Genomic DNA, 24,531 nt, shown 5'->3' with positions numbered 1-24,531 from the left:
ATTTTAACATACCACGTTTTGATATTGTGATATGCAGTTCTTATTTTAAAATTTAAACTATAAAACATTTAGGAAGTACAGAAGTTTGTATTTAACATTCATGAATGATTTTTTATAAGAAACGATTGTATGAAATTATATGCAATTGCAAATAATGTAGAAAGCATGACAGGGTTTAGGGACAAAGATTGCCAAACAGTAGTTCTAATATTATTTAACATCTGGGAAACTCTTCCTCTTGATCTGCTAGATGTTTCTGTTTACATGCAAGATAAAGCAATTACGAGGACTACAGCAGTAAATGGATTTTTACCTTGCCAAAAAACAAAATTTGCAGATTCAGCATGACATGCAGAAATAGGTGGGTGATGACTCACCTAAAAAAGAGAGGGAGGAAAAAGTGATAAAATTAACATTTAATGGTCACATGACTCTTATTTTTTTCCATAGGTAATTTTCCGGCTTAAATGCCTAGCTTTTTCTCTTATAATTCTGTCCCAAGAGAAGAGCCAGTAAAATAAATAAATAAATAAAGCAAGCACCAGAGTTTACAAAGGCTTGTGGGGTAAATTTGAAGCAAATACTTTAAAAAGGCCTGTGACATTTTGTGGTCGGGTTAAATGTTAATGACATATTTTGTATATTGCCATTAACGTGGTAACTACATCTAGCCTATAGGAGGGCCCATTAATGCATTACACAGTAGCTGCAAACACGTTTAAAGAAACTGAAAACCTAATTCACTTCTGCTGTAAAACAAACAAATGCCAAAATAAAGGCAGTGACAACCTAAATGTCAAAGATACTGAGTACTCAAGAATCCCATTTACTTTAATGGGAGTTGGCTTTGCTTACCACTTGGGAAAAAAATCCACATAACCTTATTTAAGACCAGCAGCTACCACCTTTTAACATATGCATTTTTGTCTAAACCTTCCACCACTGGCACTTCCTCAGAATCTGCTTCGACTAGTAGCATGATTTAAAATGTATTTACTTATTTTTACAACCTCTGCTATTTTGGTGATGGCTGTAATTCATCATCACAGGGGATTAAAGAAAATTGTGTGAAATAGAGTGCCCACACAAGTGTAGGAGCAGTTCTCATTGCAGTTAAGTTTTTTATTCATCTCTGGGCAGATGTTAGTGGAAAATATACTAGGCGCAAATAGTCAATGTCAGAAAAGCAACAGATGACAAAGCACTTTATTTTCAGTTAGGAATAAATGCAGACTACTTTGAACCTTACTCCCAATTTAACTGGCCACATGTATGATGTTAGCATATACTTTCTCTTCCAGTATTGTCCTTTAACTAAATTCAAATAGGTCCCTCTGGGTATGATAAGTTCAACTATAAGGGGTCCTTCGGCACTTTCTAACCCATAGTCAGGTGATGCCTTCTTTCTCAGCTTTCACTAAGTGTTATAGTCTAAATTTAGCTCTCCCTGGGTGCATCTAGGTGTGCCATTAAGGTGATGTGATAAACTCCGGTGCAGTTTGTGCCAGAGTCACCAGTTCCTGGGCACAGCATCTGCACGTGAGCCCAGGACCACTGCAGTTTGAGCTGGGGTGGAGCAGCCGCAGGCTGGCAGAGAACACAGGGCATCAGCTTGGGTGGTGGTGCTGAGCAGCAGGGGGGTTGGCTGGGGCACAAGGGTGCTAAATTGTGGAGCTAGATGGCAGGCAGCCCCCACACTTTAGCACCCTTGTGCCTCAGCCAGCCCGTCACTGTCTACACGCGTTTCAGTACATGCAATTACGCCGCCATAGGATAGTACTGTTCCTGACAATACTATCCTATGGCAGACTTAATTAATTTACTGTACCCTAATACTGGAGTACATGTAGACAGTGACACTTTACGGGGTGCAGCAAAGTGCATGTGTAGAGGCACCCACTGACACCACTGTAAATCCGAAGAGATTTCACTAGCTTGAATAGTTATTCCAGATTTACTCTAGTAAGAATGTAGAATCACCTGAATCACCACTGTATGTGCTTCTGTGAAACATAACACGACTCCCACCACATATTGTGATGGTCCTTGCCCAACGAACTTAACTGCCTACATAGACAAGAACTCACTTACATCAAGCTGCATGCTTTTATTTCCTGTGTTTCTCTGCACTCACCTATTGCTCCTTCACCCCATGCCAGTCAAGTGTATTATTAAACTAAGTGTATTAGCACTTAAAGTTTTCTTTTTTTAAACAAGTGGTAGTAGTACTTTTAATTTTGTATAAACTGGTAGGATGGATTCTTTTTCTTCTTGTGTCCTTGTCATAAACTAGGGCTGTTTGCAGATGTTTAAACAAGCGCTTTACCAGAACAAGCAGTGCGTTACTTTGACTCTGCTCTTCAGCGTCTGTTTAAATCAGGCACTTCAGCAGGGCTTTTTGGTGCTTTTATCTAAGGCTGAGTCAACCAGTTATTAGATAAAAGCGCCAAAAAAGCCCCACTGAAGTGCCCAATCTATACAGCCGTTAGGCAGGTCAGGTCCAACTAAGCTGCTACCTCTTCTGGGCATGTGCTGGGCTCTGTGCAGGACCATGTGGAATTTTAAGTGCTGCGGGGGGTTGTTTTATTTTGGGGGGGTTTTTTAACATCTGCAAGCAGCTTAGATGCTTTTTCAGGATTGTGAATGTCTGACATTGTTGACCTGACAGGACTACAACATGGAAGCTTCTGCTATGGCCATTATGGTAGTTGAATGGCTATTACTGAATACAGTAAAAGCTGTGTTAACCGGCATCTTATTAACTGGAATACTCTATTAACTGGAATTTCCAATATCCCCCAGTACAAATCCTCACTGTAGCAACCGGAATCTTTGCTGAGTCTATCCAGCATGCGCATCAAGTATTTCTGTTGTTTACATTAGTCAGCGACACTGCCGATAGAGGAACTGCTGGGACCCCTTCTAGCTGACACCTGCAAAGGCACAGGTAGAAAAAAAAATGTTTTGGGGGTGGGGAGCAGCTGAGTATGTGCGAGCACCCCTAGGCAGGGAAGTCTATGGGGGAACAGAACAGGGGGAGGGGAAAGGGATCTGCATGGGGCAGGGCAGGCTATTGCTGCTGGTATAACTCTCAGATAACCAGCACCTCCCTTTCCCCACTCATGCCAACTAACAAAGCTTTTACTGTACATTTAGCAAAAATGATAATTTATAATCTTTATAAATGTTATTATGTTATACACAATTTATTGTTCATTTTATTGTATTGTTTTAACAATAGCTGCAAATAAGACTATTACTACTACTATACTTACAGTTCAATTATTTAACATGGAAAACTGTATGATGGATCTTACTAGTTTAGAACACACAGTTAATGTTTTAATCATTTCATCTACTTGTCACAGAAGGACAAATCCTTTCATATCAACTCAAAATACTTCAAATGTAACACTGGGCCCAATTCACCACTGCATTACTCCAATCTGATTTTACACCAATGTCACTCATACGAGTCAATGGATTACATCACCATAAATCTGAAATTTAGTACAGGAATACTACTACCATTTTAAATCTGATACCTGCTCTATCCATTCTCATCTATCCAGCTCAGGAATGCCCGGGACTATATTAAGATTACATAATATTTACTTAAAGATCTAGTGTTTTAGGTTCTATGGTTCAATCTACAAAGTTTAACTGAAAGTTTGTTTTCTAATAGGTTGTTTTAAGCCACTTACATAATCACTGAAAAATTTTTTTTTTCCCCTCCTGTCTGTATAAGGTGAAAAACTGTTTTTAACCTGTTTTACTTCAGAGAATGCCACAGTAACCAAATTCCATCCCCCCGCCCCACACCTGTTTAAGTCTAGCATTTTAATAATTCAATTCTGCTTCATTTAGCTGGTTTCCAACCTTGTATTTTGTTATACTTTCATCATTCTCTTGTTGGGAAACTATTTGCAGAAATACTCAGACCTTCTCTGCTTTACTATATATATGTCCTGCAACCATATGCTAAGCTGTGATTCCAGATTTTACAAGGATAATTGCACAGTCAGGCACTTGTTTTTGGATGGGAGATCAAGAAAATCCAGGGTGCTATTAACATGTTATACCCCAGAGTGAAGTGCATTTTAGCAGCATGAAAACACCTCTATTGTAATTCTGTAGTGTCCTTTGAGTCTTATGGGAACAAATTACCTTTAGCTTCTGCACATTTTGTTGCTAGCACCAGTGGACTCCTGCCACACATCCAAAATTAATTAGCTTATTAAATAGACAACGGTATGTTTATGTAACACAAAACACAATACCTGCTCTGAAAAATATTGGAAGCCCTTATCTTCACGGATACATTCATAGGTTTCTCCAAGTACAGGATTAAATGGCTTACTTCCAGCTCTGTAGTAACTGGATGCATATGCAGATACTGCAAAAGCAGCCACATACACCTAAGAATAAAGTACATAGTATTTTGGTTAATACTGACAGTTTTCAGTTTTGCTTCATTTTATTGTTGGGGGCGGGGGGGTGGAAGAGGCCTTACATTGATGTCAGATATTACATTTTTTTCCTGCAGTTGGCAATTTGCAAATATGTATATATGCCTACTGCAAGTCAAGCATTAAATGTAAGCATTGGAGTATTATTCAATTTTCAGGAGTCATTTCAAGGTTTTGATTAAAAACTTACAAGTGATAGAATAAAAATGAAGTACCCTTCAAATCTTTTATCACAACAAAGCTGTAACAAACATAATGAAAAGACAGGAAAAGGATTCTTTAAATGAATTAGAAATAAATACTCAAAATGAAACTGTTACTATAAATGTGTATGTGCATGTGTACGTGCATGCATGTTAAAGATGCTAGGTCAAAAATGCTAGCAGCTATTAATGATACTCTAAGACTAGCACTAAAAAATGTTTGCTAAAATAGTACTTCTAAAATTAGAGTTTAAACATTTACAAGCTAATAAGGAGTATAAACAAAGCAGAACTCTAAAGAGCAAAAAGAGATGGTAAATTAAAAGGATTCATTTGAATTTTTGACCAGAAAAATGTTTTCAAATATTATCTTTCTTCGGTTGTGGTCCTATCCTCTATTCTTTGTCCAGGGAGAGGGAGGAGGAGAGGGAGAAGACACATGTGTACATATGTATTGACCAGTAAGTCATTGCTTTATACATTTACAAATGCATTTTATGATTTTACTGTCTCCATCAGCTCAACCTGCATTTGTCTATTGTGTGCTCACCTTTACCCTATCTTGACAGTTTCCTTTGCACTACTTAAGAGATTGCAATTGTCTAGAAAAACTGCTGTCTTCTCAGCAAAACTCCAAGTTTTATCTGATAAAATTTCCTCCCCCTTTCTTTCTGGGAAAGTTTTATATTGAACGTGGATATACTCCCTTTCAAATCTCAGTACATCAGTTGATAAAAGAAACATTCCAATCCTGTAGCAGGATTATGAGAGATTAACTAATATTCATCTAGCTTTTACCATATTCAGTCTGCAGAAATCCCTATTTCTCTATTCTTAGTGTAGTTTCCCTGAAAATTGAGGACAAAAACAAAAATATTTCATTTTCACGTCTTCATAAAAAAGCAACTACTTATTTCTTTTTAAAATACATTTTCTTAAAAAAAATTTTTTTTTTACTGACCATGAGGGATTACCTAATTTGGTTCAGACTGTAGAAGGAGAAGTGAAAAATAATCCTTTAGACAGAAGTAAAGTTTTCTTATAAAAAAAGTAAGTTACTATTCATCTAATTTGCAGCAGATTGTTTACAGAAATTAGTGTCACCAACACAAGAGACACTGAGTTTAAGTGCCTCATTAACTGTAAGGGAAACAGCAAAATGTTGTTTAAAAATCAATCAATATATTAATCACAACTGGTTTAATTACTTAGCTATCAGAATACATGTATGGCCTTAAACTTTCAATAAATGTGATTATACTTAGAAAAACAATATAACAAAAGAGTAGATTCTCTCTCCCTTGTGTGCCAAGTTCTGAAACCAGGGTTCCATGTTTCTAATAGTTGACAGCAGCTGTACCTCGGTAATCAGCCACGCGGAGAGAAGTGCTGAGGTAGGCAACTGGCCCAGAAAACACAAAACCTTCATATTTCATCTTGGCAGACAAATGAGAGAGAGAGAGCGAGAGAGAGAGCGAGAGCGAGAGCGAGAGCTTTGCAAATATTTGACTTAAAAGTACATTTGTACTTTAACTGAGTACGCATATCCGTTGCTCAGTTTGAGACTTGGAACATTTTTAAAGTGACCCAAAAACCTTACACAACGTGGCCAATAAAACAAGGTGGCTTATTCTGTTAATACAGATATTAATACTATCATACTTGAAGATCCAATACATGCCCTTGAGGAACAGAGGAACTGTAGAACTACAGGGTTGGAAGGGACTTCCAGGGACATCTGGCTCAATCCCCCTGCATGAATGCTATTTCTAAATCACCCTTGACTAATACTTAATTTCCTCTTGAAAATCTTGAAGGAGATTCTCGCTGGGCTTCACTGGGCAGTCTGTTCTGCTGTCTCACTGTTTTAACAGTGAAGAAGTTTTTCCTGGGATCTAATCTAAATCCAATTTACTGCAATTTAAAGCCAATGCTTCACAGCTTGCCCTCTTTTCTACGGCAACCTTTCAAGTTACTGAAAACTACTATCATGCTCCCCATTAATCTCCATTTTTTCAAGCTATATAAACCTCTTTCAACCTTTCCACATGCAACTTGCCCTTCCAACCCCTTTAATATTTTTGTTGCCCACCTCTGATATCTTTCCAACTTCTCCACGCCCTTTAAAAATGTGGAGCCCATAACTGCATGCAATGCTCTAGTTAAGGCCTAGCCAGGGCCAAGTAGAATGGTGCCATCACTTCTCATGTCTTACAGCTAATAATTTTGAGCTGCATCAACCAACAAGAGTATGTTTGCTTTGCTTCTTTTTTTTTCGAACATGTCACATTACGGTCTCATACTGAGTCTGCAGATCCATCCAAACCGCCAAATCCCTGTCACCAATCCTGCTACCCAGCTAGTTATCTTCCATTCCGCAATTGTGCGTTTGGCTAGTCTTCCCTAGGCACAGCACTTCATATGTTTGCTTTGAAAAGGAAAAAATGAAAACAAACAAAAACCCCACAACATGTTACCAAAGAGATAAGATGTTATACTGTTTATACTCATGAGGGAAGCATATTAGATTAAAAATTCAGATTGTAAAAGTCAGCAGGAAAAAAATATTGCAGAACAGATCTAAGTTTTTCCCTTGTCTAAAGCTGCAGGGAAAAAAAAACAAAAAACCAGACATCAGAGAATAACTGCTCCCAATTAAGACAATGAAAATTATGTCCCATGTGCAAAGATTGAAAATAGCAGTAATAAGTGCACGTATGAGAGTATACATAATGCACCTATTGTATATAATAATATAATATATTAAATTATTACTTGATATATTAAATTTTTGGAGCCCTGCCCCTTTAGGATAGGGGCACAAAGAAAGAACTGGATAAGTGCTCTCATCTCTTGGACAGACTGTATTTTTGCATCACACAATATATTAATTAAAACTAATGTTGTTCAGTATTTGAAGAAAATAATGTTTACCATCCTTTCAAATGGATCTGGAGTATGTGCTGCTTTATCTAATAGTTCACTGTATTCCAGTTCTTCACAGAGACGCTGAAGAGTGTTAAGTGGCTCATTTAATTCAACAGGCATGGCCACTTTGGAGAGATCCTTTCCAATGTTGTTTCTCAGGATATTCCATAGGCTAATGTTACTTGTATTAGGACATGGTGCTGGCAAACATGTCCTCCGTTCGGAATGGCATTCCATCCTGATTTCCCCCACAGCAACTAGAAGGAAGTTCCAAAACCACATTAATCAATTCACTACATTACATAGTTTCATCTTATTCATAAACATAAGAAAATACACATTTATAGAAAGATAGGGCTGAAAGGGACCTAGTTTAGCCCTTGCTCAAGAAAATACCAATCTATCTAAACCAGTGGGGGGGCAAAATGTGGCCCACAGGCCGGATCCGGCCCATGAGGCCATTCTATCCAGCCCATGGGGCCCCTAAAAAAATTTAGAAAATTAATATTAATCTGCCTTTGGTTCAAAAATGACAGGAACCAAGGGCACTAGAACCCAAGGGAAGCCCGATGGACTCCCACAACAGCAGAGCCCGCCTGGCCCCACCCTCCTAGCCAGAAGCCCCTACTGGGGCTTCTGGCTTGGGACAACATGGCTGCCCCGCACCAGAACCTTAGGTAAGTGGGGGGACCCCAGGCAGGGAAGGAGCCTGGGGAAAAGCTGAGCACGGGGGGGGGGGGAGCGGGGAAACAGCCCCTCAGCCACCCCGGGGCCAGTGCCCCCAAGCTGCAGCTACTTGCAGCCCACATGGGGCTGCCTGTGCCTGCTCAGGACAGCCCCATGCAGGCTGTGAGAGTGGCTGCAGCAGGAAGCGCTGGCCACGGGGCAGGGGAGGGGTTGCTTTTCCCCCCTGGCACTCAGTTTTTCCCCAGGCTTCTTCCCTGCTCCTTCCCAGCACAGGGAAAAGCAGCCCCTTCCCACCCCATGGCCACCGCTCCACACTGCAGCCACTCATAGCCTGCACAGGCTCTCTGGAGCAGGCACAGGCAGCCCCACGCAGGCTGCAAGTGGCTGCAGCACAGGATGCCGGCCACGGGGTGGGGAGGGTCTGCCTTCCCCCCCCCGCACTCAGCATCACCTTGTAACCTGGCCCCGTAGACAGCCTGGGCCCTGTGTGGCTTGAGGTTTGCCCACTGGGGCTGTGCATGGTGGCAGCAGCTGCAGCCGTCCTGCTTGCCATGCTGGACAGTGTTTGCCACTGCCACCTCTGTGCTGCCCAGCGTGCAAGCTCTGGACAGCTCTACAGACCCCTGCCAGCTTGTGCCCTGCTTTGGGCCCCACCGGTGCTGGCCCTGGGACATTGGTCCGAAGACATTAGTCCCAAGATGGTGACCAGGGGGTGGGGCACCTGTGAAGGAGTGGAGCTATCCTTGCAGTCTTTGACAACCTGCCAAAACTGGGTAAGCAGCCCTCTGCCCAAAATAATTGCCCACCCCTGATCTAAACCATCCCAAGCATCTGTCCAACCTACATTTAAAAGCTTATAGTGATGGCGATTCCACAAGCTCTCTAGGTCAGGAGTTTTCAACCTTTTTGGATCAATGTACCCCCAGCAGTTGGATGCGGAGTAGTGTACTCCCAAGCAGCTGGACGCAGAGCGGGGGACAGGGGTAAGGTGCATGACTGGACGTGGAGTAGTCGTACCTGCTGCATGCGAACTTCCCTTGTCCCCCGCGTCCAGCTGGCTGGGAGGCACCTGTGTGGCAACACAGGATGGTGTGTGGCAGCACTCCATCTCTGCCCACCTGCATGTATCCCCCTAGGGCCTTCTCAAATACCCCCGGGGGTATGCATATCCCCAGCTGACAATTCCTGCTCTAGCTAATCTGTCCAAATGTTTGATTACCCTCATATTAGAAAAGGGGTTTGTAATACCTAACTTAAGTAGCGCTGCTTGCAATTTAAGACTTTTACTATATTACTACTTGGCCTGTGCCCTGTGAAGAGAAAAAAAAACAATTGATCAATTCCCTTGTATAAACCCTCTTTTTATTTGAAAACTTATCAAATCCTCCCTTAGTCTTCTCTTCCTCAGACTAAATGATTTCAGGTTTTCCAGCTTTTCCTCATATGTCATTTTTTCTAGCCTGCTAATCACTTTTGTCACTCTCCTCCATCCAATTTGTCCATGGTGCCCCATACTGGACACAGTATTCCAGGCAAAGCCTTACCAGTGCTGAACAGAAAGGAAGAATCATTTCTTTCAACTTTCATAACATGCACCTGTTAACACATCCACCATTTCTTTCTTTTAGCCAAAAATCTCAATCCCAATATCATCCAGATATTTTGATTTAGGTTTTAAGATGCACATGTACACTGATAATGTGAAACTAAAATTTTAAAGCCAAAAATAGTATGAGATTTACATTTAGCATAACTGATTAAAAACACACAAATGCAAAAGCAACCTCTAAAAGCATGAGGCTTTCTAAGAGTAAATATTAAAACTATCCCTTTTTAAGATAAATGAACATGAATTCATCTAAGTGACATAAGAACTCTTTCTTCACAGAGCTTCAATTAAGCTGACAGTTTTCAGAAGGTGTAAGTGTGATTTACAATATCCAAGTATGAAAGCATCCCTTTCTATCTCTTCCTACTCATTTGAATGTTTCTATTGAAGAAATTAGCTGCTGTAGGGAAGCACCAGTATTTGAATTACTCTGATCCTCCTCATACTATAGCTCTACACAAACACCCATATGGCCTGTAGTAGTAAGGTGATATCCACAGGAAGTGGTTGGTTGACCATTTTGGGTCAGGGGTTAGTTGTTACAATAAAGGCTTAATGAAAACAAGGAGTCTCCTTGCCTCTTCCTAAAATCCAGAATAACACATGGTGTTAGCAGTGGGAAATGCTGCCAGCAACAGGAAATCAAACAGGTGATTCCCAACTGATGGATCCAACTCTAGCAGCAGCTGGATCCAGTGCAGAGCATAGCTGAGCTCCTCTACCTGCAGCACAGCACAGTACAGCACTGAGGCTGGCTACAGAGATCATACAGGCACTCGAATTTGCACCACCAGAACAGACTGATTTCCATTTCCCTGGAATGTGGCCTCGATGGATCAGGTGTTTTAATCGCTTCAGGGAAGTGTTGGGTCTGGACACAGTTGGAAGAATATCCACTTGGTAAGTTTATCTACTCTATGGGAGATTGGGTAGATGAAATTCTGGTGTCATTGCCTCTTAGAAATGCAGAGAAAAAGCAATATGCTGCAGTGACAGAAGCATTAATTAATCATTTTCTGGGCAAAAGAAATGTAATTTATGAATGAGCTAGATTCAATCTCCATAAACAGGAGCCTTCAGAATCTGTGGATAGATACATGGGACACAGATGTGGATAACCTTGACAGGGTCCAGAGAAGGGTCACTCATATGGGTAGGGGCCTGCAGGCAAGGCCCTACAAGGAGAGATTGAGGGACCTGAATCTCTTCAGCCTCTGCAAATTCAGTCAGTTTGTGGCTGTATACAAATTCATCTGGAGGGACAGCAAGAACTAGGAGATGCTCTGTTTACCAGGGCACCCCTTGGAATAACTAGAAATAACGGCCACAAACTGAAAGTGAACAGATTCAAGTTGGACATTAGGAGGAACTTCTTCACAGTAAGGGTTGCCAGAATCTGGAATGGGCTTCCAAGGGAGGTGGTGCTCTCCCCTACCTTGGGGGTCTTCAAGAGGAGACTGGACAAGCACCTGGCTGAGGTCATCTGACCCCAGCGCTCTTTCCTGCCTGGGGTAGGGGGTCAGATTCAATGATCTACTGAGGTCCCTTCTGACCCTAATATCTAAGAATCATCACATCTTTGTATACAATGGCTGAATCCTGCCAATATGGGGAGCTTAAGGAGGAGCTAACTAGGGACCACTTAGTTGTGATTTAATGCTCCAGAAGGCTATTACACAGGCTTGCCAACCACAGCTAGTTAAACAGCAACAAAGAGAAATCAGGAGTGATTCTCAGTCCTGTCAGGCATTAGTTAATATGGATACAATGCACACTATAAAGAAACTACAGATACAAATAGAATCAACAGGCACAACAAATACAGGGAGTCATCCCACCAGTGCCCATAGCAGCAAACAAGTGGGAAGAAAGGCCAATGCCACAGGTGTGGACAAACTCTAGGACAGTCTTGCTCAGTGTTCTGCTACAGAAGAGATATGTTAGTGATGTAAAAAGGAAGGTCACTATGCTTCAGTCTGTCGCTCCACCATGGGAGTCTGAAGTCACAGAACAGGATGCAGAGGATTGCACAGTACTTTTAGATGAAGTTACAAAGTCTTCATCAGATCCAGGAGTCTGGATGACAGAAATTGTGCTCAATAGACAGCCAATTCCATTTAAAACAGATACAGGAGCAACAGTCTCAGCTACCCCTGTCCTTACTACAGCCTACATGGAAAGGGGATTCTCCTTATCCTACTAAACCGCTATGGGGACCAGGTGACACTACCCTCAAAGTACTGGGATCCTTTAATGCAAAGATGACACTGAAGCAGAGATGTATAGACCAGGAAGTCTATGCGATTAGGAATTTTGCTGTGTCTTTAGTTGGCTTACCAGCTATACAGGCACTGCAACTTGTCCATCAACTAGATGCAACAGTGGACCAGAAATCCTTGCAGCAGTACTACAGAACCAAATACCCATCAGCTTTTCGTGGTCTGGGGAAAATGTCAGGTAAATATCAGATGTGCCTAAAAGCTGATGCCATTTCATATGCATTAACTATTCCAAGATGGGTACCTTTGCCACTAACAGACAAAGTTAAAGAAGAGCTAACACGTACAGAGGAAATGGGAGTAATCACAAAGATTCAAGAACCTACTCCTTGGTGTTTTGGGATGGTGGTTGTACCAAAACTCAATGGTAAGATTAGGATATGTGTTGACCTCACACAGTTGAACAAGTACATGTGCAGAGAAAGACACGGTCTTCCTTCCACGGAACACACCTTGGCTAAAGTTGCAGGAACCAACGTTTTTACAAAATTGGATGCTCAGGCAGGGTTTTGGCAGATTCCTCTACCTGTTGAATCATCCAAGCTAACAATTTTTACTCCATTGGGCCAATACTAGTTTAAATGGCTACCTTTCAGAATCTCATCAGCTCCTGAATTCTTTCAGTTTGGGATGTCACAGATATTGGATGGCCTACAAGGTGTTCTTTGCCATGCTGATGATATTTAAATTTTGGGACCACCAAAGCACAACATGATGCAAGAGTGGATGCAACACACAGAAAACTTCAAGAGGCTAGAGTTACACTTAATGAAAAGTGCACCTTTGCTACTTTGCAGATCATGTTTGTGGGATATTAGATTACACCACATGGAATCCAACCAGACCCATCACAAATCGCAGCAATCAAGGGAACCCAAAGATGTCCCCGAATTATGCAGATTTTTAGGCATGACCACATACTTGGGGCTGTTGTTTGTCAAACTTGGCAGCAATAACACAGCCTTTAAGAGACCTCTTAAATGACAAGAGCATATGGCACTGGGGACCGCTACAGCAGTCAGTCTTCAATGAGATCAAATCTATATTCAGTTCCTCCCTGATACTGGCCCAATATGATCCAACCCAAGACACTCATATTGCAGCAGATGTTTCATCAAATGGGCTTGAAGGAGTGTTACAATATCAGGAAGTGGATCACTGGGCTCCTATTGCTTGCGTGTCAAGAGCACTTGCTCCACCTGAAACCCAACATGCACAAACAGAAAAAAAGAAGCACTAGCATTACATGGACATGCGAGTGACTTAGAACTTTTCTTGCGAGACTCAATTGTACTTTACGAACTGATCACAAGCCACTTGTGTATGTTAGGAGACAAACCTCTTGATGAACTTTCACTAAGAATCCAAAGATTTCACTTCAGAATGCTGAAATTCACCTGATTATAGTACACATCCTGGGAAAAGAGTTATAAACAGCTGATACTCTTTCTAGGGCACCATTACAGACTCCACTGTCTCCAGAAGAAGTCCACCAGGAGTGAGATATTGCTGTTTATGTGAATGTTACTGCAGATGGGCTACCCATATCTGCTTCACTACAAATGAAAATTCAGGAAGCTCAAGAAGCTGATTCCTCTTGCCAAAATAAAGAAATACTGCTTCGAAGGATGGCCTCAAGTAAGATTCAAGAACTGTAAACAGACAAAGTACCAACGAGAGACACTCATTCTCCATGTTGCCAGAGACTTAGTCATGCTGCACAGAATACTGATACCTTCAACACTATACCAACAAATCCTAGAGAAGATTCATGATACTCACCAGGGCATTACAAAATGTCAGGCCAGGGCTCACCGGACAGTTTGGTGGCTTCTCCATCTGTGAGGACATACAGAATTGGGTGGCTAGTTGTAAGGTTTGTGCTCAATGTTAGGGTGACAATAATTTGGATTATTAAGGAGCACTGGATTTGCAGCTGAATACAAAAGGCATGAACTGTGGCCTAGCAAAGCTGCTGACCACAAGGCAGAATGATATCTAAGCCAGCCATTTGCTTATGTTAAGTAACCATTTTAACCATGTCAACCATTTTCTGAGGGAAAAGCAGCAAGTGAATCTGTGTGAGTCTGTGTGGTGTGAACCAGCTACAGTAAGGAACAAAATAAGATGCAGGGGCCCAAAAAGGGTAAAAGATGGTACAACCTAAGACAGAAAAACAGACTGGAATGTGAAAACAACACGTAATTGGTAACAGAATCCAAAATGAACATATGCAAAAAGTTGAATGGTGATTGGTGAAGCAGCCTCCAGAAGCTTCCCAGTTTTGGTCAAAGTCTGCCCATTGACGGAAGAAAAGGAGTCAAGGTCTCAGACATGCACTCATAGCAAGAAGTCATGTAAATGAATGAAATGCATAGGCAATTCCATGCTAATGAAGCAAACAGTATATGGAGGTGGGGCTTAAGATGGGAGGAGAAATGGGTGGAACTTAGAAGGGGCGAGGGTAGAATAAATGTTAATAAACATGAACCAAATTGTTTAAGTGTAGAAAAAAAAACTTGTTCATTGCGGCTTCCCATATTCCATCAGTGTGGGAGCTAGTCTGAAGCTGTCTCCATTCTGAATAAAGCTGTTGCAAGCAATGTGTGCTGATGTTTGCTCCCTGCTGTGCTCTGGCTAGTGAGTAACAGGATCCATGGGTAATTAGACCATCATCTCCCCAGTCATTGGGTGCCGCACGGAGTTGGGGGTCTAACTCTCAACACCAACAAGTCTGTGGAGCCATGCCTCATAACTGATTTATCAGATCATCCGTGGCAGATGTTGGGAGCCGATTTATTCACCTGGAAGGATCCTGTTTACCTTGTTGCTATAGATTATTTCCATTATGTGGAGGTGGTACAATTAGAGCACCACAACAGAGAGAGTTATAATGGCACTGAAGAGTATATTTGCATGCCATGGCATACCTTCAGTTTTGAGAACTGATAATGGCCCACAGTTCTCTGGAGCCATATTTAAACAATTTGCCCAATATAAACTTTCATGTCACCAGCAGTCCAAATTTCCCTCGTGGTAATGGAGAAGAAGAATGTGTGGTGCAGACTGTGAAGAATTTGCTCCAGAAGAATGAAGATCTCTATAAGGCACTCTTGATCTTCCATTCAACACCACTGGAGCATGAGTGGAGTCCAGCTGAGTTGCTTATGAATTGCTGACTCCATACAACCCTCCCAAGTATGATCAATTACTTGGTTCCAAAACGGGTTGATTCACAGGAATTTTGTGAGAAAGACAAACAGGTAAAGGACCGTCAGAGACAGAACTATGACACCAGGCATGCTTCAAGACGTGTACCTGCTCTTCCCCTCCATCAGGAAGTTTGGATCCCAGATCCAGGCATCAAAGGCACCGTCCAGGCTATGGCAGATACCCCTCGTTCATACAGGGTGGAGATGCCTAGTAGTCTTTTCCACAGGAATTGAGAACACCTCCATCAAATTACACCTGTTTACCAAACTAGGTCTGGCCGTGCCTCAGTTCCACTGAAGAGATTAGATCTGAGAATTAGTCTGGTCTAAATGAATAGACTTACCAATGTTTCTGCTTTGCTTAGGTTCCTTTTGTAAGTAAGTAAGTGTATATCAAGTTTTTCCCTGAGAAAGGGGGATGTAGTAGCAAGGGTTAACTCCCTTACTAAAGAGTGATGTCATCCAAAGGAAGTGGTCGGTTGACCATTTTGGGTCAGGGATTGTTACAATAAAGGCTTAATGAGAACAAAAAGTTTTGCTGCCTCTTCCTAAAATCCAGAACACCACATGGATGAGAAATTCTAATCTCTGTTCCCTCAATTTTCCTACATGTTTGTTTGAAACTTAAAAGGAAGAGTCGTTCATCTAAGAAAGTGGCTGATCTCTCAATTAGGGTATTAAAAGCAATTTGGACATGGTGAATGGTTTTGCAATATGTTATGAAATGACTGGAGACAGATTCAAAACAGAACCACATTGGAAACCTGGGTCTTACCACAAGAGTCAAAGGAATTGATCAGGGTAGACCGTGTGGCTTAGTTGTATCCACATTCTCTCTCTCTCCCCCACAAATCAATTACCTTTATTTTTAACTACTCTGAAGATCTACTACTGGGAACTGGCACTGTGAGAAAAGCATAGACCAGGTCTAGTCCAGGTGGCTTTGGTCAGCCTTAGTAAATTCCCTTTTTCCCCTATGTGGTTCCCCCCACACAATTCTGTAAAGGTTTGTCCTGTCCAGAGGATGCACAGTTAGATGTGTATCCCTCCACAAAAATTGTAATGCTTGTAACCCAAAATGTGCCCAAAGGATGCAGATGTTTTTAAAGAACTTTCACCATTAATGTACTATGGTAAGGGAAATGACAGAGCTGCACGCAATAGCCACTATGACTGGGACTACAGCTGTACTGGTTTGGGAATCAGTGGGAAATTGTAGAAAACTGTCAGTGCCTATAAACCCATGTCAGTGCAAATCTCTGAGGAAGAACATTCTGCCTCTACCATTCTCCCAGGCACTGAAGACCCAAGAGTGAACTCCTATCCCAGCTCCTGGCTCTTTGAAAAAAAAGGTGCCACTCACCAGCTGCTGCTGGGGGGTGGGGGGAAGGGGGGTGATTTCCACCACCCCTCACTGCTCCATACCACGTGGGGGGTTCTGTCACAAGTCCCCGGACCCCTGCCCTCTCTTCCAGCCCCCCCATGGCTGCCCCACCCGCCCCAGCTCCCAGCCTTAGAAAAAAAACCACCACCCACTCACTGGCTCCTGCCAGGCAGAGGGGGTGATCCCCACTGCCCCCCACTGTGTCAGGGGGCTCTGTTAAGAGCCCACAGAAGCCCCAGCCCACTGCAGCAGACAGTGAGTTGGGGCTTTTTTATTTATTTTTTTTTAAAAGGCCGGGGAGCTGGGCCAGCCATGGTGGGACTGGGAGAGCAGGCAGGGGTCGGGAGGCTCATGACAGAGCCCCCCACATGGCATGGGGGCATGGGGATCTACATCCCCCTGCCCAGCAGCAGCCAGTGAGTAGGGGCTTTTTTTTAAACAATTGGGAGCTGGGGTGGGTAGGGGTTAGAGGGTGCTTGGGGGTGCTTGGAGGTGCTGGGGGAACAGGCAGGGGATGGGGCCTGGTGGGGGTCCCCCCATGGTTCCCTCCCCACTCCCCCGCTTCCTACTTACCTGCATGGAGTCTGGGTCCAACTCCCTGCTGCAGCCAATGGGGAAAGCCCGAAATCGCTGAAGCTCTCTGAATCAAATCAGAGAGCTTCAAATTGATTTGGACCTTTTAATTGGACCCTTGATTCGATTCAGAGATTCGGCCACCAAAAATCGGGTCAAATCTCCTCTGAATCAAATCAGCACCCGAAGCTTCACACAGCCCTAGTGAGAATGTTCAGCAAGTCACATAAATAGAAAGCTAACTTAGTGCCAAATATGAGGCTTATACCATTCAAAAAACATGGTTAATTTTTCCAAGAACAATACCATAAGGCTTTACTACATAGTAAAGGAGATCAGACATCCCACCTGGAGTTAAAAATTTAGACGTTAGACCAGATTGGGCCATTATGGTGATATATCTCACCATAATATATATATATCCTCCATGGAGGAACTACTGATATAAGTCCATCAGTCCCACAACTTCTGGTTCAGCTAAAGTGCATCTTCTAGATCAGGGGTAGGCAAAATATAGCCTTTTTGTCCAGCCTGTGGCAGGTCCATTGGTTCCATCTGGACCAGGCCTATGGCACATCCTGCTGCTCCCTGGACACACAGTGGGGCTGGGGTGGTCCTGCAGCTGGACTGCCCTTCTAGGCAGTGCATGTGGCACTAGCTCCTTCTGGTTGCAGCTACCAATGATCCCAACCCCCTAGTACTGGCAGGGACTGGCAAGGCCCTGTACACACAGTCCTGCTTCAGCCTACCCTACACCTGCTCTGGACTTGCCTGCCCAAGCTGAGCTGTGGCAGCAGTGGCAGTGGCTGGGCAGAAGCTGCTGCCCAGTATGGGGGAAAAGTAGCCCCTTCCCTTCGCTGCTGCTGGCCCCTTCTTGCTGCAGCTGCCTGGAGCCTGTGCAGTACCACCACTGCCCTGCTGATGGTGGCAGAGAGGAGTGGAAGGGCAGGCTGGATGCAGACTCTGGCCAGCTGCAGCGTGAAGGGAGCGCTTTTCCCCCCAAGCCCAGCAGCAGCTTCATCCCGTCTGCTGCCGCTGCTCAGTGTTGGCAGGTGGTTCAGAGCAAGCATTGGGTGGGCCATGTCAGGGCTGTGCATGCAGATTTTGCCTGGTTTGGAGCTGGTCCACTTTGCTGGGATGAGTCCAGAGCAGGCATGGGGCAGGCTGGAATTGGGGCTGTGAACATGGGGCCCCACCAGTACCGCAGGGCTGGGGCCAGTGGCAGTGGTAGCCACAAAGAGCCACCACCACCACTTGGGACTGCATGCTGTTGGTGGTACTGCATGGGCTCCATCTGTTGCAGGGAAGGGAGAGGGAGTGGGTTCAGACTAGCCCCAGGCAGCTCCCCAGAACTGTCTATGTGGGATGTGGGCCCATATAATTGCCTGTCCCTGTTCTAGTAGATGCATCCAATCTTGATTTAGACTGAAGGGGTAGGCTGTCTAACACAGAATGAAAACAAAGACCAAATACCACGTAAAGCTGCTAATATACAAGAATTAAGATAAGGCTCTAACCTATAGCACTTCAATGTCCCTGACTACAGAACAGCAGCCATTCAGATCTGTATTTTATCTTTAAAGAAAAATATGCCCACAAGTAACATCTATGCAGTCAGGAAGGCACTCATCACCACAATCATCAGGACAAATAAATGCAAAAGACATCTTATGCCCACACACCAGGCCTGTCAGCATACAGTTACTTCAAACAATCCACATTCTTTAAACGTAGTTTATGTATTCCACTGTTAGGAAGGGAGACAAATTCTGATTGAACACACAGAGCTGAGAAAATATCTACCTTTTAATGAAGAGAAACGAACTTGGGGTAGCAACCCCAGAGAATCCCAAGGTCATAGCTAGAAGCTTGCGAGAGGCTGCAGTCTCTGCAGAAAGCGACACAAAAAGCAGATAGGAGCCTGGCCACCATCAGATGACCACGGCACGGTTGCTTGTAGCAAGAGCATCCAGACTACACTACTCCAAAACACTTCAATATTTAAACGGAAAAACAAAAAACTAAAAGCTGTCTATATCTGACACTCGAGAGTTATTTCTGGCAAGACTAAAATCTCGGAATAGAAGATAACAAAACCAGTCTTACCCAAAGTTTGCCTTTCATTCTCGATGTCATTACTTAGGTTATCCTCAGAGATGTTATCACTTATATCGCTGACGTATGAGTCATCATCTGATATCTGGAAAGGGTAGAGAACAAACAATTTGTATAATTTATTTTGTTAACCCTATGCGTGCATAAAAGTTCATCATATGATACTCCTCCAATGATATTATTTCAGAAATCAGTAGTTTTTGTTAAGGCTATCATTAAAATAGATTTGTACTGTTTGCACAGTGTTCCAGTAGAAGCAAAAGGTAGACTTGAGAGAGAGCACTGAAGTGTCCATGAAAGGTCATTACGAATTTTTTTCAGTAAGCAACAAAGCAAATCTCATCTTCTTTGATCCTACTAAAGCTTTAGGGAGGTGTTTCTTAAAATATCAGAACTTCAAACCTTTCATAAAATCCTCAAAAGCTCTTTAAAAAACCCAAAAAATTGTATATTGTAGCATACAACCTGGATCAATAATACAATCAAGCTAAGAAATATTTAATGTCGGACAAAATTCCTTGAAAAACCTGTAGGACAACTCAGGGTAGATGTAGACGTTACGATGTGCATAACTTACAATTTCCATTTTTAAAACCAGGTAACAATTACTTGGAAGTTACATCAATAACTGCCTCCCTCCAGCTTTACCTATAGCATGCTTAATCTATTGTAAAGAGAACAAGCAAGTAGGCATATGTCACTTTTTAAAATTCTTCAAAATATTGCAGCTGTCAAGGATCAGTAAATGTGCAAATAGCAAACAGAAGTGTAAAAAGTAAAGTACTTTGAAAATAGCTAGAGTGATTTTCTGACATTGGTGCTCAGACCTCATTTTCTGAAGAGCTAGCTGACAGCAGGACTTCCTGTGCATCAAAGAACTCTGTGAGAGAGTCAGTGATAGACAGTCTACTTTCATTGGAGACCTGGTGAACTAGACCTCTGCTTTCTTCTCCTGAATTTTCCTGTTCAAAAGAAACACAGACTTTGAGGGGGGACAAAAAAGAAGAGTAAACTGCATATATAAGGGCAAACCAGCAGATACGTAATTCAGGCGGCTTTAAAACACTGTGGATGAGTGCATGTACCTTGCACCACTTACTTTAAACAGCATGCATTTCAAAGAGGGGATTAGCAACAAAGTACAAAAGAACCAGTCAAAACCCCAAAGGACCGAAAGTGAAACTCAGTAATGCTGTTTTGCAGATTAGTTACCACCCTCGCATATGTACTTTTATTCTAAACATAACTATTAAAGTGTTGCAGCAGTTGAATGATCCATTAGGTAGGTATATGTTAGTGGATCACCATGAAAAGAAGAGCAGCCATTAGACAACCTCTGAAAACCTCAAACCACCATTGTCAATGGTAGGTACTAAAGCCAAAAGATCCTCTCCTAATCTTGGTAAGTCAGTCACTTAAAGGTGGCAGAGGGAGGGCACTTTAATTAGAGTGGCTATTGGGAGCTGCTCTAATTAAAGCATCCACAGCTTCTATGTGTTCAACATCCCATGCTTCAAAAGGGTGGTGGGATGCTTTAACTAAATCTCGTTAGATGAGCTTTAAAGTGCCCCCACCGCCATTCTGAAGCATGGGGATGCTGAATACACGAGATGCTGAGGCTGCTGGCATGTGTTACCAGCAAGCTCCAGCAGACTCAATTAATCAAGTCTGCTCCAACAAGTACACATGGATAGGTGGCTTATTCCCTGAAAGCCTTCCTTGCTGCAAACTTCTCAGTGCATTGGCAAACCAAGTTTAGAGGAGTTGAGAAGTATTCCAAATAGAAGTAGTCCTGCTTTCCTACTTCTGCTGTTAGGCTACTTACCCAGGTGCAGGACTGCACCAAGTCCACACATGAACCAACCCCCAACTTTATAACTTCTTATAACCTATTAGTTCTCTGCATTCTCCAGCATAGTTGTAGTGCTACGGTAAATATATATATATATACCAAGTATATACCATGTGAGAGAGAGGGAGAGGGACAGAGAAACCCTTGTGAAGTCAAAGCCTTGTGAAATTGCAATAAAAATAAAAACAAAATGGGGGATTTTCCTCAAGTGCAGGTATGGCTGGACTGAAACTCGACTAAAATTCCCAGCATCAGGAGGGTTTCAAAAGACTATATTATTAAAGTATTATATCTTTATAGGGCAAAATTTTCAGCAGGATACTATCAACCAGTCTCTTCAAATAGGTTAGCTCAAAAGTGACAGTGGAAGCTTGGAAGAGCAGAGTAGAAGCACTTTTCAGAGAGCATTTCAATCTAACTTTGTACAATGGCAGTTTCCTCACCACATTCATGATTGCACTGTTCCACTACCCCAGAACATATGCAGCCAGAATAAAACATGTCCAGAATAAGTGCCTTTGCCCTCACGTTAATAATGAGCAATCCTGATCCATATTATGGACAATCTGTGAATGAATTTTTGGCACATATCCCATGGTACATAAATTGCTTCAGAATGAATACATCATCTGTGCAGGACTTTGTTAATAAGAAATCCTCTTCAAGTTAGAGATCTGAGACCTACTCTGAGATAAACTGTTATTCAGAAGAGTGCATATTTGGAGGGATAAAAGCAAGGTCCATTAATAATCAGTTTTACTCCAAAACCTATAAGCATGACCAAATGTGACATTAGATCAGGACTTGAATAGACTGAATGATTAAATTTGTCATTTAAAAAAAAAAAAAAAAAGAGAAACTATATTAGAGGGAGGATATAAAAATCAACAGCATGATGACATCTATTCAACTTTTAACCAAACATTTGCTGTATAAGCAGAGCAGAAATGTGTAATTTAACATTTAGAAAATCCACCAGAAACACCACAGTGCTTGCTTCCTTCATTAGCAGTACTACCAGCTACCTACTAAGATCTATAAAAATATAATCATATTCATTCTACTTGAAAAGGCAATGTGTTGGTTGTGACATCAACAGGTTCAACCAACTTGTTTGAGACATGTAGAGGACAGCCTCCTACATACAAAAGAAAACTACATCGCTAAAAGTGCCTTTACCTTCTACATCTCATTCCAACAGAATTAAAAAAGAGCCTTCTTTTTTTCCGATGCTAGTACTTAACTACAAATGTAAGTGTTAGCGAGACATACTGGGAGGCAACATTCTGTACTAACAAGTCAAACTGAACAAGTCAAACAACATGTGCCCAAAACATAATACTCATTAAATTTTACAGGAAGGAATCCCTTTCATCATTCCTCTAATTATTTGGGTTCAATGTTTGAACTGCAATATGGGCAATAGTAACACCTAAGAAACATGATAGTGAACACACAAAAATGTGTATGTGAATGAAAAAAATCGGTGATAAGTGGAACAATGGGATATCTTTGCTCTTGCCAAGGGATAAGCGAAAGGAAAAACGAAGAACAACAGAGGACCTAGCAGCAAAAAAACCAATGGAACTGTACTGAGAAGCACCACTGGAGAGAAAGCCTTCTAAATTATTAAAAAAGCAAGATCACAAGCAAGGGAGAAGAGAGTACCTTGTACAATGGCAACTGCTGTAGGGGTAAATGAGCAGGATAAGATGCAATTAAGGAATAGAATGTAGGTGAGGGGGTTTGCAGTAACAGACACCACTTAAACAGTAAATCCATACCCACCTTAACCAAATCGGGACTTGATTTTACATTAGCTGCTGAATCAAGGAGCATAGATTCGGCATGTATTCTGCGTAACCGGTCTTTAAGATCTGTGTTTTGTGCTATGGCCTGGAACATTTAACAAAAATATTGGGGCTATAAACTTTTCTTAGCTAATTTAAACAGTGGCTTAACTATGCAAAAAGAGCAGAAGAGAACTTAAGAGTGCAGTCAAAATTACCACTTGGCAAGTGACTCTTTTCTGGTCCCACAGAAGGTATTGCTATAATAAAATGCTTCAGATGTTGCTCTTTACCTTTTAATATCAGACAACTATTGTTGTGTTGGAGTTGAAGTGTGCCTTCTCCATTTACAATAAATGGAATAGGCATCAGGGATTGCCAGAAGCTGTAAGCAGATTTCTAAAGTTAGATGTTATTTTATGGATTATTATGCTCTTTGAGTTCTCTTCTTTCATTTCTTTTATAACCTATCAGAGGCTCTCATGCTATTTTCCCTTGATAGCCAGAAAACTGTTTTACAATTACAATTTTTTACAGAATCAAAACAGTGCTGGAAGGGACCTCAGGACAGGGTCATCCCCATCTAAACCGTTCCAGACAAGTGTTTGTTTAACCTGTTCTTAAAAAAAAAGGACTTTCAAGGATGGATATTCTGTAACTCTCTCTAGATAACATATTACAATACTTAACTACCATTGTAATTTGGAAGTTCTTCCTAATGTCCAAAGTAAATTTCCCTTGCTGTAATTTCAGATGTTTACTTTTTGTTTCCTCCCCTGTGGCCACACAGAATAGCCTATCATTCTTTGCAACCATCAATCCTCTGGATCATGGTGTATGTGGAAGAGGTGTATGCAACCATCACACCAAGACCTTCAGCGTATATGCCTAGGCAAGAGTATGGAGGAATGGAGGGTGCCCTAGACCTACCATGCCCCCTTTAGACTGAGACAGAGTCCAAAAGCCAGACCAAGTCCAGACGTTCAGTACCTTCACGGTTGTAGTTTCTGCCAGAGAGCAACAGATTAGAGCTGTTGTTAACTGCCCAATGCCTCAGCAAGGGCATGTTTCTGTCAGGGTGATGTTCCTTAGCTTTTCTCCAACCAAGGAGTACCCAACAAGGCAGTGGTAGCTAGGTTTCTGAGGAGTCCTGTACTCACGTTACTCTGGAGGTCACAACATTGTGGTACTTTATCAGAGCTACCCTGCTGTGAGCAACTCCACCACAATGCCACCAAGCCCTCCAGTCAGATGCAGTTTACAGTCATACCCAGTACCTATTACTATCCTCTTTAAAACTACTCTTGGTATATCTGAATACTTATCAAACCCCCACCTCAGGGTTTTCTTTTCTAGACTAAATAGTCTCAATTCTTCCAACTTTTTCTTACAAATCATGTTTCCTAGCCTTCTTTAAATTGTTTCTCTTG

At 42.1% G+C, this 24,531-nt stretch overlaps 1 protein-coding gene across 7 annotated transcripts in view; it reads right to left on the bottom strand.

The window, feature by feature from the left end:
* The window catches only part of OSBPL3 (oxysterol binding protein like 3), a 164,563-nt gene that overhangs the window by 17,175 nt on the left and 122,857 nt on the right, over positions 1-24,531 (bottom strand). For all 7 annotated transcript variants that reach the window (XM_090046740.1, XM_090046737.1, XM_090046739.1 and 4 more), the window contains 5 exons: positions 20,287-20,421; positions 19,451-19,544; positions 7,607-7,857; positions 4,281-4,418; positions 314-377 (listed from right to left, as the gene is read on the bottom strand). In XM_090046740.1, coding sequence (XP_089902866.1) covers positions 314-377; positions 4,281-4,418; positions 7,607-7,857; positions 19,451-19,544; positions 20,287-20,421 — 682 coding nt within the window. The remainder of the gene's footprint in view (positions 1-313; positions 378-4,280; positions 4,419-7,606; positions 7,858-19,450; positions 19,545-20,286; positions 20,422-24,531) is intronic.

This window comes from Crocodylus siamensis, chromosome 5, assembly GCF_052110815.1.
Source record: "Crocodylus siamensis isolate JL-2025a chromosome 5, ASM5211081v1, whole genome shotgun sequence".
In the NCBI taxonomy this organism is placed as follows: Eukaryota; Metazoa; Chordata; order Crocodylia; family Crocodylidae; genus Crocodylus; species Crocodylus siamensis.
This window is presented reverse-complemented; position numbering and strand designations above follow the sequence as displayed.